The sequence below is a fragment of the Cheilinus undulatus genome, linkage group 7 (assembly GCF_018320785.1).
Source record: "Cheilinus undulatus linkage group 7, ASM1832078v1, whole genome shotgun sequence".
In the NCBI taxonomy this organism is placed as follows: domain Eukaryota; kingdom Metazoa; phylum Chordata; class Actinopteri; order Labriformes; family Labridae; genus Cheilinus; species Cheilinus undulatus.
In genome coordinates, this window is record NC_054871.1 from 19,387,128 (window position 1) to 19,402,380 (window position 15,253).

At 37.4% G+C, this 15,253-nt stretch overlaps 2 protein-coding genes across 2 annotated transcripts in view; both read left to right on the forward strand.

Moving 5' to 3' along the window:
- Nucleotides 1-631: 631 nt before the first annotated feature.
- Nucleotides 632-5,024, forward strand: ndufa7 (NADH:ubiquinone oxidoreductase subunit A7). Its single transcript, XM_041790765.1, has 4 exons — nt 632-746; nt 998-1,047; nt 3,882-4,019; nt 4,805-5,024. Exons 1-4 carry the CDS (start codon nt 696-698, stop codon nt 4,890-4,892), a joined length of 327 nt encoding a protein of 108 aa, XP_041646699.1. The 5' UTR covers nt 632-695; the 3' UTR covers nt 4,893-5,024.
- Nucleotides 5,025-6,226: 1,202 nt separating this feature from the next.
- LOC121512226 (low-density lipoprotein receptor-like) overlaps nt 6,227-15,253 on the forward strand; it is a 28,344-nt gene continuing 19,317 nt past the window's right edge. The window contains exons 1-5 of the mRNA XM_041791391.1: nt 6,227-6,764; nt 8,983-9,117; nt 11,474-11,614; nt 12,387-12,506; nt 12,700-12,825. Coding sequence (XP_041647325.1) covers nt 6,704-6,764; nt 8,983-9,117; nt 11,474-11,614; nt 12,387-12,506; nt 12,700-12,825 — 583 coding nt within the window. The 5' untranslated portion in view covers nt 6,227-6,703. The remainder of the gene's footprint in view (nt 6,765-8,982; nt 9,118-11,473; nt 11,615-12,386; nt 12,507-12,699; nt 12,826-15,253) is intronic.

Here is a 15,253-nt window from a genome sequence, read left to right on the forward strand (position 1 = left end):
CTGAGGAAATGTTTGACCAGGTAGGTAAAGACTCAGTGAACGCAACCTCGCCATCGAGAGAGGATGCCACAGACCTGATCCCTAAAGAGGAGAGACCATGCACCCACTGCAGCCAGCAGGAGGTGGAAAGAGAGCTGCACATAGACAGATAGATAGATAGATAGATAGATAGATAGATAGATAGACAGATAGATAGATAGATAGATAGATAGATAGATAGACAGACAGATAGATAGATAGATAGATAGATAGATAGATAGATAGATAGATAGATAGACAGATAGATAGATAGATAGATAGATAGATAGATAGATAGATAGACAGATAGATAGATAGATAGATAGATAGATAGATAGATAGATAGACAGATAGATAGATAGATAGATAGACAGATAGATAGATAGATAGATAGATAGATAGATAGACATCTTTCATCACAAGAGGGTCCAGTTGAGCTATCGTCCAAACTTTTGTCTTGAAATATAAATAATTTTATATGATTATTTCTGCACATTTCTTGAACACTGGTTCTGTGAAATTGTAATGACAACCTATTGCAGGGAGGCAGGCTTATGGTTTAATGGCACTTACTAGGAAGCAGCCGTTTCCCTCCCAGACCACTAGACGGCAGTATTGTAGTAAAGGGCTTTATTTTACATAGAAGAAGAGATCCCGTGCCCTTCACAACAGCAAACATGGCGACTGCTACAAAAATCATCCAGAGGCTTCGAAATTTCCTTTCTGGGGTAGGTTACACATTGAAAGGCCATAGTTTATCTGATTCAGAACCATTACAATACTGAGAAGTTTATCTCTTGAGTGATTTCTCGGGACAGATAGTTAAACGTAGCGTTTTAACTAATATAGCATTGCAAAGCTAATCACTCAAGCTAGTTTTGCAGTGATCTTCATGTGTCTGTTGTTTTGACTGTTTGGTTTCAGGTACCATCAGTAGTAATAAAACATAATTTAACGGTTTTTGTTGATATTTTTCTAGCACGACCTGCAAGCCAAACTGCAGCTGAGGTATGACGAGATCGCAAAGAGGTAAGACTCACCTTCTCCACAGTGTTGTTAAAACACCCAGGTCGAGACATGACTATTGACAGATCAGTAGGTAGTTATACTTAGGTCCTAAGCAGCCCTGATACCCTGCTTTGACCCGCATGGTACAGAGAGGTTTTGTGTGAACAAGGGACAGCTAACCCGGAGTTGTGTTTGAAATATTGGGTTGCACCGGTCAGACTCCTAGAGTAGAGTAAACATCACTGTCTCCAGGTCTAATTCTGAATTTTGACATGCCAAGACATCCCAAAAGTTACACTGGCTTGCTGGGCCTTAATATGACTAGAATTACAAACCTTTATGAAGAAGACGAAGTAGGGTATTATGAAAACGCATCAAGATCAGGTTTTGGTCCGTAGAATGATGGATGTTAATTTTCTGACCATAGTATGTCCAATTTACACATTTCACAAGTACCGTAGAAATGCCTCCACCTGAGAAAACCTTAACCTAAAAAACACTGGGAGCTGTGTTACCTTCACTAGTCTGTGACAAAGCAGGGTCAGAAAGAGTTCAGAAATACTAAACTGGAACAAAAGTTTGGTTTTAAAAAATAAGTAAAATTGCTGGCCTTTGAATCTACTCAAGTACAAGTGATGTGTTTTGCATTTACTGTAGGCACTGAGTAATTACTTTATATTATTTTAACTTGGTAATGTATGCTGTTAAAATGCAGAAAAGTAGAAGTACAACAGCCTATGTGAGTTAATGTAATAAATTTGCACCTTGTAACTCTAGATGATAATACCCAGAGGAACTCAAAGATAATTGAAATACACATATATTTCATTAAAATCAAACTGAGGCATACATACTAATAAGAAAAACAAAATCTTGCATACAAGAGAAGGATTGAGGGTTAGATGAAGGCTTGTCTGCAAAGAGCAGATTTCAAACGCTATTAAAACAGTCCAAAGCATCAGGTCACTGCCAGTCTTTGAGCTGTTTCTACAGTTGTGTTGTATACGCATGGAGTGAGATACACGGCTGCAGACAACCAAGGTATTCATAAATTCTCCTTACCAGCATCCAAAAATATTGTAGGTGCCTTTTCTAATTCACATTTCCCTCAGTGGCCAAGTAAGTGCAAAAAATTCCCCGCTCCTCCTTTAACCTATTCAGTAGCAATGTGTTCCATTTCTTTCAACGTCTCCACACCTTTTCTTTCGTAAAAAGAAAAAGTATATCGTATATATTTGCAGTATTTATTGGCAATGTAATTGACATGTTTCAATTGTCATGGCTTCCTGTATACAAACACTCAAGGAAATGTGATGGGACTACAAATTGGTGATACAACAAGCAAAGAAATCTCCCAGTATAGTGTTATTTGGAATACTGCAGAGTGACAGAGACACAACAAGTGCACAAGTATGTAGTGCTCACAAAGGAGAAGGCAACTATGGCATAGCTGCAGCAAAAATTAGATGCACAAACCAGGCTGAATGCAGCAAAGGCATTGCTACCTGTCAAAGATACAATGTCAGCAATAGAGGAATGTCTTTAAGGATGCACAATGTAATTGGTATTGTATTCGTATTGCCAGATATTGGCTTAAAAAGTGCATTATATCAGCAGATAAGAAAATTTCTGCCAGTGTTTTGGATATAAAATGTGTCTATCAGCTTTGAATACTGGCTGTAGGAACAAATAAGGCTTGCCACACACTAGACAATTGTCACATCTTAAATGATTTTAAAAACATGGGAGACCACAGACATAAGGACAATTTTAAACAGCTTTTTATCTTGTAATCCTCCGAACGCACCCGCTAGACCATCAGACCACACACCTGCCAACCTGCAAACAAACTCAATGAAGATTCCCGGCACACGGGATTTCACAGAATCTTGTGTGATCAAATTTGACTTTAGAATAAAAGTAAACATAAATGACTATTGATATCCTCAGCTTGCTGTCCCTCCACAACAGGATGTCCTGGTATGCGTTACAGTTGCAGCATCAATCATAAAACAAAGAAAAGAATCAGGATGAAATCATGGCTGGAATGAAGGTACAGTTGTTTCTGAGTGGTGGGAGTGCTTAACATTTGGCTGGTGATGCTCCCTGTTCTGCTTACTGTTACTTGTTGTTGTGGGTTTTCCGTCAGAGGCATTACAACCTAGCATCGTTAATATCAAACGTGTTTGATATTTACGATTCGGGTTCTGAGAGGCTAAAACATGACTTGGAGCAGTAAAATTATTGTGTTGACACCACACATGAGGATTATTAAGACAAATCATCATATGAGAAGATCCTCCACTCAGGATATGCCCCCGCGATCGTCGGGGGAGGCAAATCTAGCCTCAAATCAGGTTTAAATTTGTGTATTGTGTGACCAGCCTAAAATCGTAGAGTTTTTATCAGGATCAGCCTCTGTCAGCTGAAGCAGTACTATCGGATAAGATTATTTTGTAAATGTTGGCATCTCGGATATCATCTAAAATGGAATACCGTGCTTCCCTAAATGTCTTAATTATCACTGCACACTGTCCAACACTAAAACAACAAAATTACATTCCTCGCATTCCCACATGAACTCAGCCACACACACACGTGTGTATATAAATATATATATATATATATAAAGATAAAGATAAAGTACTAAAAAACAAATGCATTCATTACAGTTGTATATATGACAGGACTTTTGGGTGTCACTGCATCATACTATTGCACATAATGTTACTAAACCTGAAATCTCTCTGCACATTATTGCCCACATATGTAGACGCTTCTTAAGTTTTTGATAATGTCTCTTTTGGACAGCTTTAAGACACAGTTTGATTCTGTCTACAATTGACTCTCCCTAGGACACAGCCACCGCCCAAGCTACCTGTAGGACCGAGCCACAAGTATGCCAGCAACTATTACTTCACCAGAGATGGGCGTAGAGAGTCGGTACCAGCCACTGTTGTCATGTCTTCACAAAAGGCTATCACAGCTGGCAGGTAAATAACTCGATATGTACATTTATGATCATTGCTTTGATTTGTACTAGATAACTATGTATCTCTAATTATTGCAACTATCTCATCAAACATTTCACCAAAGCTGGGTCTGGGTAAAAAGGTAGATCAAGAAGACCTGATTAACAGAGCTGGATGACTTGTGCTTTCACTTAACTTCTGTCCCTCCACATCAAGCCAATCTGTTACTTTTGGGAAAAATAACTTTTGAAAAACAAATCCAAGAAGAGACTGAGGCAAATGTCAGACCTTCCTGTCGTAATGGATTCAAAGTTTGATCAGTTTTCTGCTGGTATGCTACTGTGTTCAGACTCCCACAGGAATAGTTGCATTGCACTTAAATGAGACCAATAATGACAATGTTTTTCTGACATGTAGCTAGCCATTACAGTTAATGCTGTTGTAATATGAGTGAGATGGGACTCTCGTTAACAGTCACATTAAAATTGAATAAATGCACTTAGGTTTGCAGTTAGAGCTTGTGTAGCTGCTGTAGGGTGTGTGGAGAATGCAAATCATATCCATCAAGGGGGGTTTTAAATAGCACTGTAACTGTGTTGGAGATTTCTGAGCAAATTAGCAACCACAGATGGTCAAGCTGTTTGATCAGTCTTGTTAAAATTCTTAGATCTAATGTCTTTATGTAAGCAGGCGGATTAAAATAAGATTATTAACCACCTATTTATCTACTAATTATTAGTATTATCATGTAGAGGGTACTGATAGAATACCTGTTATATTTCCTTAACTCTTCTGATCTCTTCCAGTCAAGTTGCTGAAGCCCCAAAAGCCCCAGTGACCCCGGGTCCTGTGTATAAGGAGCCCTCTCTCTCCACAGACCAGCCATACCTCTGAGCAGCAGGACTGAGAGCATTCAGCATGAACAACCCCTTTTCTCCGTCTAGACCTGCCGCAGAGGCCTGACCACTTCGTGTGTTGGTTGTATCCTGTAAAATAGAAAATGTGAATAAAATGTCTTCTATTTAACTTTTTTTGTCAAACTTGTTATTCTGGTTATACAATGAGCTAAACAAAAGTGAATGATTTTGAACAATCAGGGTGTAAATCAACATGCTGCTGTCTGCAAGAGGTCTGAAATAATACACCAAAGGTGAGTGGATTAGCTGGGAGGACAAGTTAGACATATGGGAAAGTAACATTTTAATTTCCTTGGAATAAATTACAGTCAGAAGGTGGACTGAGTTTAATGCCAGTATAATTCTCCTATTTCACCCCAGTCATTCAAGATGTCATATACACTTACATCTCTGTTTGGTACATTAAGTAGACTAATGTTTGGAATGAAAACTGCCACATACTTAAGAAATGATCACTTAACAGTTTATGATGAACAACACTCATTTGGCTAGTTCTCTATTATGTCGTAGCTGGTTCCATGCTATTTCTAGATATATTAATTATATTTAAAGCAAATACTGTTTACTGTGAGAACCATCAATGATAGTATGCTAATTGAACATGAGCTAATCTATTTGAAACCTTAGGTGTGAATGGCAAATTAACATTTTTTTTTATTTCATTTTATTTTATTTAGGAGAATGCATATTATTGGTAAAATTCAAATAATACTGATACCTCTTTGATATAATGGCAACAGAAATAGAAGTCCTTGACACCTAATATCACATTATTTACCATTTTAAATTGTAAAAGATTCCAGGTGCTGTGATTTATACTTAATTACATCCTGCTAAAACCAGGGGGGAAGAGATCAAACTTTAACCCCTGAAAGGTAAGATTAGATACCTCACAGAAACTGTACTGAGACTGCACAAATGTGCATTTGAAAACTAAAAGCTTCTTTGCAGATTTCTGATTTAATAACTGGAGAAAGTGGCAGCCCTTGACATCTTAAAAACTTGAAAGTCATCCTGCTTAATTCGGTTAAATCCATTACTTTAGAGGAAAAAAATGGCCGTTTCTGTGGTGCAATTTGTTTGCATTGTACCTCAAAGAACTGATGCAATAAAATAAAGAAATAGTAAATCTACTGATGGTGGGTGCTTGTCCTTTTGTTGTCCATAAAAGCATTTACACCAGTGTCGGTCTGTTTGACTGCTGGCTCTGAGCTGAATTAAGTGTGGAAGCTTACTTTGAAATGTCAGTCTAATTATTAACCCTGATTAAAACCACCTGTGAGGGTGAGCAGGTAAACACAATAAGTGCTATCATTAAAGTGCGCTGCTTCATAAAAGAAATACTACACTGCAAGGGAGGAAGTTCCTAGTTTTAAGAATTTTGATTTAACTTGTGTCAGGTAAACTCGATAGAGGTTACATTTAGTCAGACTAATACCAAAAACCGCACTCGTACATTTCAGGGTTATGCAAACAAACTGAGCTGCGATAACGACGAGAAAAAGACTTTTAGAGATATTTAAAAAATACGTTAACGGGACCATTATTTTTTTTATTTATTAAAGTCATTAGACTTACGTTGACGTCAATTCCTCAAAGAAATAAAAACTTTAAATACACGTATTAACGTTATTAATGTAGTTTTATTAATAACTGTAGCATCGTTCAGAACTCAAACATCGACCGTTACTTAACAATTACATCTTCATGAAAACTACTGTTTGACAGCATCGACTCTTGCGTCATATTTCTGCGCCACGTGCGCTGCAACCGTGGAGGACATCGAGCATGGGACACCTTGGCATTTTATTTCTCCTGTTTTCATCGCTGACCCGCATTCATATTCAAGGTAAGAAGCTGCAGTTATAAATGCATAGGCATAAAGAGAGAGCTGTTTTTTCTGAGGAGGTTTTTCATAAGGAAGTGGAGGGAGGAGAGTTCACAGAAGCGCACCGCCTGTAGGTTTGAATGAAGTCTGTTTACAATACACGCTACAGTAAACTTGGTCTTTGGCATATCATGTTTCCTAAGTTTAAATGTTGATAAGCAAATACATCATTCTAAAGTAAGTCTGAGTGTTACAGTTTACATATTTAGCCTGACACCGGTAGTTTTTCGTGTAGTATTTGATCGACATAGTCGTGAGGTTTACTCCTTTGCGTGTCTTAAATATTTGCAGTTGAAAACCTGCAAAAGCATTTTTGCACTTTGTGAAATATATTATAAACATCTGCATGTTTCAGTTGAATACAGTTTATGGAAATAACAGTCAACTTACTTCACACATTTAGGGAAAAAACGATGTTTTATGTTGTTCATGATGAAACACATATTTGACTGAAATAAAGAGCTCTCCACTGCTAACATAAAATGTGATGGACTTAAGTGACAAGCACGAACTGCACAGTTTCTCAAAAAAGAAGGACATTTGTGTTTGGTAGATTATTTTCAGAGATGGAAATAGTACACAACTATTATAAGAAAGTAAAAGAACCTTTTCCTTGGTTACATCTTTCTTAAGTTGAAGTACTAGTCGGTAAATCTATTGAAGTAAAAGTAAGAGGTATTTAAAGTTTACTTAAATTACTGGGCTATTGAGGAGTTGTATGATAAAATATGATCTTTCCTTATTGGCAAGAAACACAAGAGAATTGATTTCCAACCAGGTTGTTGAGGTAAAGTCAAACTTCTGTAATAGAGTAAAATACACATCAAAATTGACAGTGTTATTCAAACTCATGTAGAGTTTAATTTACAACTCTATATTGGTCCACATTTAGTTAAACTACACTTTTGAAAGTGTTAAATATTTTACATTATGACTAAGCTGCAGAAACTCTTTAAAAATATAATAATAACACAGAGAGTCAACCTCATAGCAAGGCAATGCATTCTAATACAACATGCAACTTGAATAAGCATCTTAGGTCACAGGTGGGAACTCTAACTCAGTGGATAACTTCACTAATGGTGCAGAAAAAAACAAAACAAAACAAACAAAAACAGTCCACTAGAAACATGACCAAAAGAGTAGAACTGATGGATCAACACTTTCAAATAACTCCAATACTGAAGACCATTTCACTCAGAAGTTCAGTTACACTGTTTAAAACTTACGTAGGTAGAAGTGGAAGTAATAATTTCAAAATGTACTCAAAAAGTACACAAATAATACTCAATTACAGTAATCTGAGTAAATGTAATAAGTTACTTTCCACCCCTGATTATTTCTTTGCTGTTACAATGCTTCTTGGCAGTAAATCTTATACGGCAGTAAAGCCTGTTTATTTACCTTTTAAATGGCACACATTTGTAAAGAACATGCGTTTGTGGGATGAGCAGCAGAGCTGAGTATGTGGGTTGAGCCCATGAAAAACAGCTTATCCTACACTGACTCATGTTTGGTGGCTTTTGGTGGAAATCTGAAAAAAAAACAAGACACATTGCCAGTTTTACAGTTTAATTAGTTGGTAAACAGGAGCCTCAGTAGCATGTGAAAGAACCATACACAGCATTGCATTGGCAGAGAAGATTTAGCAAATCTTTAAAAGGTGCAACCCACAAGCTCAGATCTGCTGCTCATCCCACAAACGTAAGTTCCTCACAAATGTGGCACCATTTAAAAGGGAAATAAACAGGCTTTTTAATGGTATAAGATTTATTGCCAAGAAGCATTATTACAGCAAAGAAATCATCTACTAACACAAATTTCGGTACCTTTTGTTTTAAGTTTATACATGAGAACATTTCAAGCTCCTCTTAAGAAGATTTAGGCAACTAAAGTGTTTTTTTTTTTTTAAACCAAAATAAAGGAAGTTGTATGAGAGAGACTGAAGTAGCATGAGAGGTCTGCAATGTGTCCAAAAATTTTAAAGTGTTTTCATAGCTGTTTGTTTGTATAAGACTCCAACATTTCAATCATTACGTGGTTGTGGTGACAAAAAAGACTTTCAACTCTTCTGAAATGTTTTTATGACATTTTTCCTTGTTGTATCTTTAACTGGTTATCTCACTGACTCTGACACTCAGCACAGTGACTGTGAACGGTCTGTTTACATGTGTTCCAGGTGTTTCACCTCACTCTCTTCCCTCCTGCCGTGAACAGCAGGAGTTTAGGTGTAATGATGGCTCGTGTATTCCTAGACTGAATGTGTGTGATGGACACAAACATTGTGTGGATGGATCAGATGAACACCGCTGTGGTGAGTACAGCATTTATGGAGTGATCCTGTTACAAACTGTATAAACACACACATTCATGCAGTCTGCTTGGGGTTTCACGGCTCGTTTCTTTTGGCAACAGTGAAAATAAAACTGATATTTATGTACAGTTTAAGAAAACAGTATCATTTCAGTATTGGAGAGGAATTTAAAGTGCAGACATGGGATAAATGGCTTACAATTTAAAACTGTTGCACTGACTCTGAGGGTCTGGAGGGAGCTAAAAAAATGTTCAGAATAATAAAAATCACACAACAGTTTCCAGAAAGTTTATATGCAAATATGACTGAAAGGCATTGGCAAATACACACTGTTTAAGCACCAGCTCAAGGTGGGAAAGATCTCAAGTCTTCTAAAGGTTTTAACTGTATTTGATATAATTAATACTTAAATTAATAAATGAATTGTCAAACACACTAGCACATAGATGCATGAATCAAAAAGTAAAACCATAAATTAGTCTTCTTAAAACAGAAATATTAAGGGTTGCATGCTCCTTACTTGTATACACTTGACCTTAGCTAAAATACACACAAGGTCAAGTCCACAAAGGCTGTAGGTTAAAGGTAAATATCTGGGATCTCACAGTTTCTGCTCAGTCAGTGGCAGCAACTTTAACACAAACAGTAAAAGTCTAACATGCTCAGATGATCAGCATGTGTAAAAGTTTTTCAACTACATAACCTTTTACCTAGAGTTGTTCTCTCTTACCAAATACAGTCATTTATGAAATAGTGGCTTTGCCAGATTTATAAAGATATTTTCTCCCTGCAGGTCTGAATGTTAGTGCTCTATGTATTTTAATGTACAGGTTTTAAACAGGTATTTATTAGGCTAATAGTACAGTAAAGGCTCAGTCTTAATACCACCTTACTGTGTTGGACTTTGCCGACAGAATACCATAGCAGATTTCCATCTTTAATCCCATTAAATCATTACAGACTTTGATATTCTATTCCAGAGGGATTTGGCGTACAGCATGTCCTACAATTTACAAGATTTTCACAGAAAAAAACTCACAAGAGTAAATATTCTTATAAGATTTTTTGTGGTTATTATACCTTAAGACTGCTGCCTGCAGGCATGAATACTGACTGTTGTGTTGCTCACAAGGTTAGAAACTTGAAACCTCAATGTTTTTATAATGCTGGCAGGAAACTCTAGTATGTTTAATTTCTGTCAAACAGAGGACAGGATGCTGGGGCAGATGACTGTGGGTTCATTGGGGAAACAGTAGAAGAGGAAACTGATATGAAAAAAGATCTAAGTGCTTATCTGACAGTGTTATTCATTTGGTTAGACTGATTCAAAGAAGAGCTGAAAGAGTTCAGAACAGATTTATCCAAAGTCACTTAGTAAATGTCTTGCCTTACTTCACTGATTTTGTCCCGTACCTGTTTGTGTACATATTTTAGAATTTTAACGACATGTGTTTTGTCATGGCAGCTGCTGTGAAAGACGTGAAATATTCGCTGTGGAAACACTGGGCGATGTGTCACAGACTGCCACAGAAGCATTACCAAATCTCCCAGTTGGGGGTCAAGAAAAGTTAACCTTTAAGTTATCTTATAAGGACTGTTACTGAGAGCTTCTTATGCTCAATCTCATTCAAGATTTTTATGCTGCTTCTTACTTGTGATTTACCATCATTACTCTCTGTCATTGGCTGTTTGTTCTGTCAGCCAAAACTCCCTTCATATCACAAATCCCCATCCCCCACCACCACTACGGTGCAGTGGTTGTTTTAAAGTGGCCTCCCTGGTTAACACTGCAAGGGATCCCAGAATGCTTTATTCAGAGCATGAGCTGTATATCAGCCCAGGATCTGTACTAAACACAAGTAACATATTTAAGATTTAGTTATTAAAATAAAGCTGTTTAATGCTTAGTCACTGCTGATTTCTGTCACTCATTATTTCTCCTACTCAGCGGCTGGATCGGCAGACTTGTGCTGCGTGTGACTTCATATGCATGCCTTTACAGCCCACCCACCAAGTAAGGGTGCCGGTGTCTGTGGAAACACAAACTATTTTGGTGTTTAGTGTACTGAACCATACCAAACCGTACTCAATCAAACAAGACCACCTGATGGAAATGTGGCTGTATTAGCTCACAAAGCAAACCAGGAAGGACACGTTTTATGTGTAATTTACCCATGAAATAAATATGGTGGTTTACTGTTTAGTAAAAACACCTAATGGAGTGCAGGTTTTATTAAACAGAGTCTCAAAACAAGAAGTAAGCAGCAGAGGTAGGCTAAGCTGAGCAGCTGGTCTCTACTGTTGTCTTGTGTTATTGTTTTGACCGAGAGCTCCCTGTGACTTTGACTCTTCTTAGGTCACCTGGTACCACGCCCACAGATGCCTCCCACATGCTCAGTGTCAGAGTTTCAGTGTGGAAACGGGCAGTGCATCCATCAGGCCTGGAGGTGTGATGGGTCATCGGACTGCTCCGATGGCAGCGACGAGGAGAGATGTGGTGAGTGATGGGACTTCTCATCATTAATAAAATATCTCTGGAAACAATGTGATATCCCCCCCAAGTCCATCAGAATTAAATTTGATACTCCTTTGACTGAAAGAAAAACAATTATGGCTAAATGAAACCTTTTTAGACAGTTGGAGATGGTAGAGTAACACGAATGGCACGCACTGTTTTTATTATAAAATGTTAGACAACGACTAAGGACCATGCAATAAAGGGCTCTGTTGGTGTTGGTTTGGGAGGCAACCAGCAGAGGGCAGTACAGCATTGCTCTGTATTGAGAGGACTTTCACGGATCCTCTTTCTTTCTTTCTTTCTTTCTTTCTTTCTTTCTTTCTTTCTTTCTTTCTTTCTTTCTTTCTTTCTTTCTTTCTTTCTTTCTTTCTTTCTTTCTTTCTTTCTTTCTTTCTTTCTTTCTTTCTTTCTTTCTTTCTTTCTTTCACATTTTCATTGTTGTGTCTTGTTGTTTTCTTTTCTTGGTTTATTCCCTTTTGGTTTTGCCTGCAGGACTACAAATAATCAACTGCAAAGTAAAACACAATACAACAGAAAAAGTGAAATGTTTTCCCAAGGGGAAATCCAGATTGTCATATGATCCATATTTTTTTAATGCCCTCATCAGAAAAGTACAGTGGAAAGAGTTGCACCTGGGGAGAGAGAGGAGAATGATATGCAGGAAAGGAGCTATAGGATGGATTTGAACATGGGCTGCATCGGTGTACTGTATTGGGTGTGTTGATGGTGAAATGCTTGTTTTTTTTTTCAGATCAGAATGAGTGCAAGGTCAATAATGGAGGTTGCTCTCATCAGTGTTTGGATCAGCCGATGGGTTTCATCTGTGCCTGCCCTGAAAACATGAAACTGATCCGAGACAGCCAGTGTGAGGGTGAGCATGAACACTGGAAATGGGAAATGAGTTTATCTGGCAGTCTTTGTCAAGTTAGATATTTAAGGGAAAGTTTATTTTAAATAATCTGCTTCACATTCATGCTTCATCACATCTTTAATGTTTAATGCTAATTAGTAACCTACTTGCTGGACTTCTTTGAAAATGATTGTTTTTTGTTTTTTTTACCCAGAGGTCAATCCATGCCTAGAGCGTGATGTGTGTGATCAGCTGTGCATTCATGTGAACCACAGCCTCACCTGCAGCTGCCAAGAGGAATACCGGATGAACTTTACAACTAGAGAATGCAAGGCCAAAGGTGAAGAATAAATTATTAATGATCCCAGGAACAAATGGCATTATTAGTTTTCACTAACCACCAAATTTAAAACAAAGTAGCAATTTGAGGGTTTTCTCAAGAAACTTGTTTTAAAACTTAAAAAACCTCCATCTCACTTCCAATTCATTTTCCCGGCTAATAATTCACACATTCTTTACATGTCTGTATGAGCTGTTATCTTGGTGTTTAGTTATCAGTTTGGTTCTGTGGGCCCTGGTATGGCTCAGTTGATGGAGCAGGTGCATACAGAGGCTAAAGTCTTTATCACACTGGTTGCAGGTTTAAACCCTGATCCTGGCTGCATGTCGAGAGGGTGGTCTGTAGGCTAGTGACATTAGCAGCACCATGTTTCAGTAGCACTACACTGACTAATCATACATGAGCAGTGATAAAGAAATAAAAGTTGCAGCAGCTCATCACTTAGTTTGAGAGTCTCCTTGACTCCTATGCACAGCCCCAAATGGCTGGTGCAGAAAACATCTTTTTCTAGCATTAAACTTAAACATAACAAGGGCACCACCTTGTGGTGCTATTTGCTACTACAATGATATAACTGAAGATGACACTTCCTGTTTTTCAAAGACCAGGGGTAAAGTGACGCACCTGTTGACCGCTCATCAGAACAAGTGAATAACTTGACTGTAACTTTACTAACCCCGATTTAAACCGTAAAATTCAGTCAAACCTATAATCCACGTGATAAACGGAAGGCCATAGGGATGAACAGAGGAATATTACAGACATGAAAACTATATCATTCACCTTATGATAACGATTTCATTTCTTCTCATTTCCATTTTATTCAAACAGTAAACCGATCAGTCAGTATTTTAAACTATATTTGTTTTGCTGTTTTGAAATATTAAAGTAAACATTTTAAGTTTGTTAATCACAACCAATTAAAGCGATAAATTCGGCATGATACTATATTGTGAATATTAGGCTATATCTTTCATCATAATTACGCAGGGAAGACACGGTTGATAGAGCTTTTCACATGACTAGCTGAAAGAAAAACAGAACCAGAGTAGACTGTGTAATAAAATTAACAGAGATGAGAGAATTAAAGAAAAAAATGGATAGGTAGGGAATAAAGCAAAACAATTCGTTGTGAAATAAAAGGACTTGAACGTTATTCATGTAGTCGTATTGACTTAGCAGAAAGTTCAGATTAAGAGAAAAGTTTCTGCCGTTCTGGATGTTTACAGTCATAGTTTCTCTTCCTGAAGAGACTTCGGCATATAAAAATCTTAATGAGCTCATATCTCTGATGTTGTAGCGTTTCATTCACAGCACATAACAACACGGAGAACGCACTGAGTGGTAGATGCGAATTTTGTAGTTCATCAGTGTTTAATTGTAGTTTTTATACAAATAACATGTCACGTCCGTAACATCTGCCTAGGGAAAGTGCAGTCGGATTCCTTAATCACCACAGTTCTCCTTTCCTATTCTCTTACTCCCACCTTTCCTTAACCCTGTGACGTTTTTCGTCGGGGTTAAGGAAAAGTGAATAGGAAAAGACTTAGGAGGTAATTTTTTGGACTTTTCGAACACACCCCAGGATCCTTCCTCTGTTGAAAGGATCCCTCTGAGTCTGGCCCTACAGATGTGAGGCACAAGTCGTCCCTGGCAACAGGCTAGTGAGAGTACGTGATTATGTTATTGGAATGGTCACATCCACATATTGTGGCAGAAATTAAAACATAGAGATTACAACTTTAACCCAGCACTGTCGATGCTATATATATATAAATATCCCATTATTTATTTATTTATTTATTTATTTATATATATATATATATATAATATATTATATTTATAATAAAATGTAATCATACAATGTCATATTTATCATATAATATATTATAATTTAATATATTCATATTATAATCTAATTCTATGTTGCTGCATTTCCCCACCCAGTTTGACTCTAATACCAGAAAGTTATGATGATAAAAATTTTTGAATTTGAAAGTTAAGTTTGAAGGACTTAGTTCTTGAAAGAATTTTGAGGCTCCTCAACAGCAGATCAGACCTTGACGGTCTGTAGGATACTATGATGACTTAGTATCCTTCAATAACAGCCTTTTGAGGATCCTTCCTTGGCTTTGAGAAACAGCTACTGTCTTCCCTCACTCTCTCTCACCATATCTGCTGTCTCTCTTTCAGCTGGTCTATACTATAACTCCAAAAAGCCCAAAAGTGATAAAACAAAAGTGATTTCATAATTTCACAGACGCATGGCCTGATTTATGGGTAGCTTTTCTTGAGGCTTATTTAAAGGTACAGCCTGTAAATTAGGAACATGAGAAACACTCAGCAGTCAGGTTGTAGATTGTGATGCTTACTTCTGTGGAAATCAGTGGAATAAAAAATGCATTTGTGTTGTTTGCTCCCTTTTGTG

Bases quoted from the DNA above. Each gene is read 5' to 3' on its own strand.
- ndufa7 (XM_041790765.1), top strand. From the start codon at position 696: ATGGCGACTGCTACAAAAATCATCCAGAGGCTTCGAAATTTCCTTTCT. The intron at 747-997 runs GTAGGTTACACA...ATATTTTTCTAG, and splicing joins TTCGAAATTTCCTTTCTGGG to CACGACCTGCAAGCCAAACT. The intron at 1,048-3,881 runs GTAAGACTCACC...GACTCTCCCTAG, and splicing joins TATGACGAGATCGCAAAGAG to GACACAGCCACCGCCCAAGC.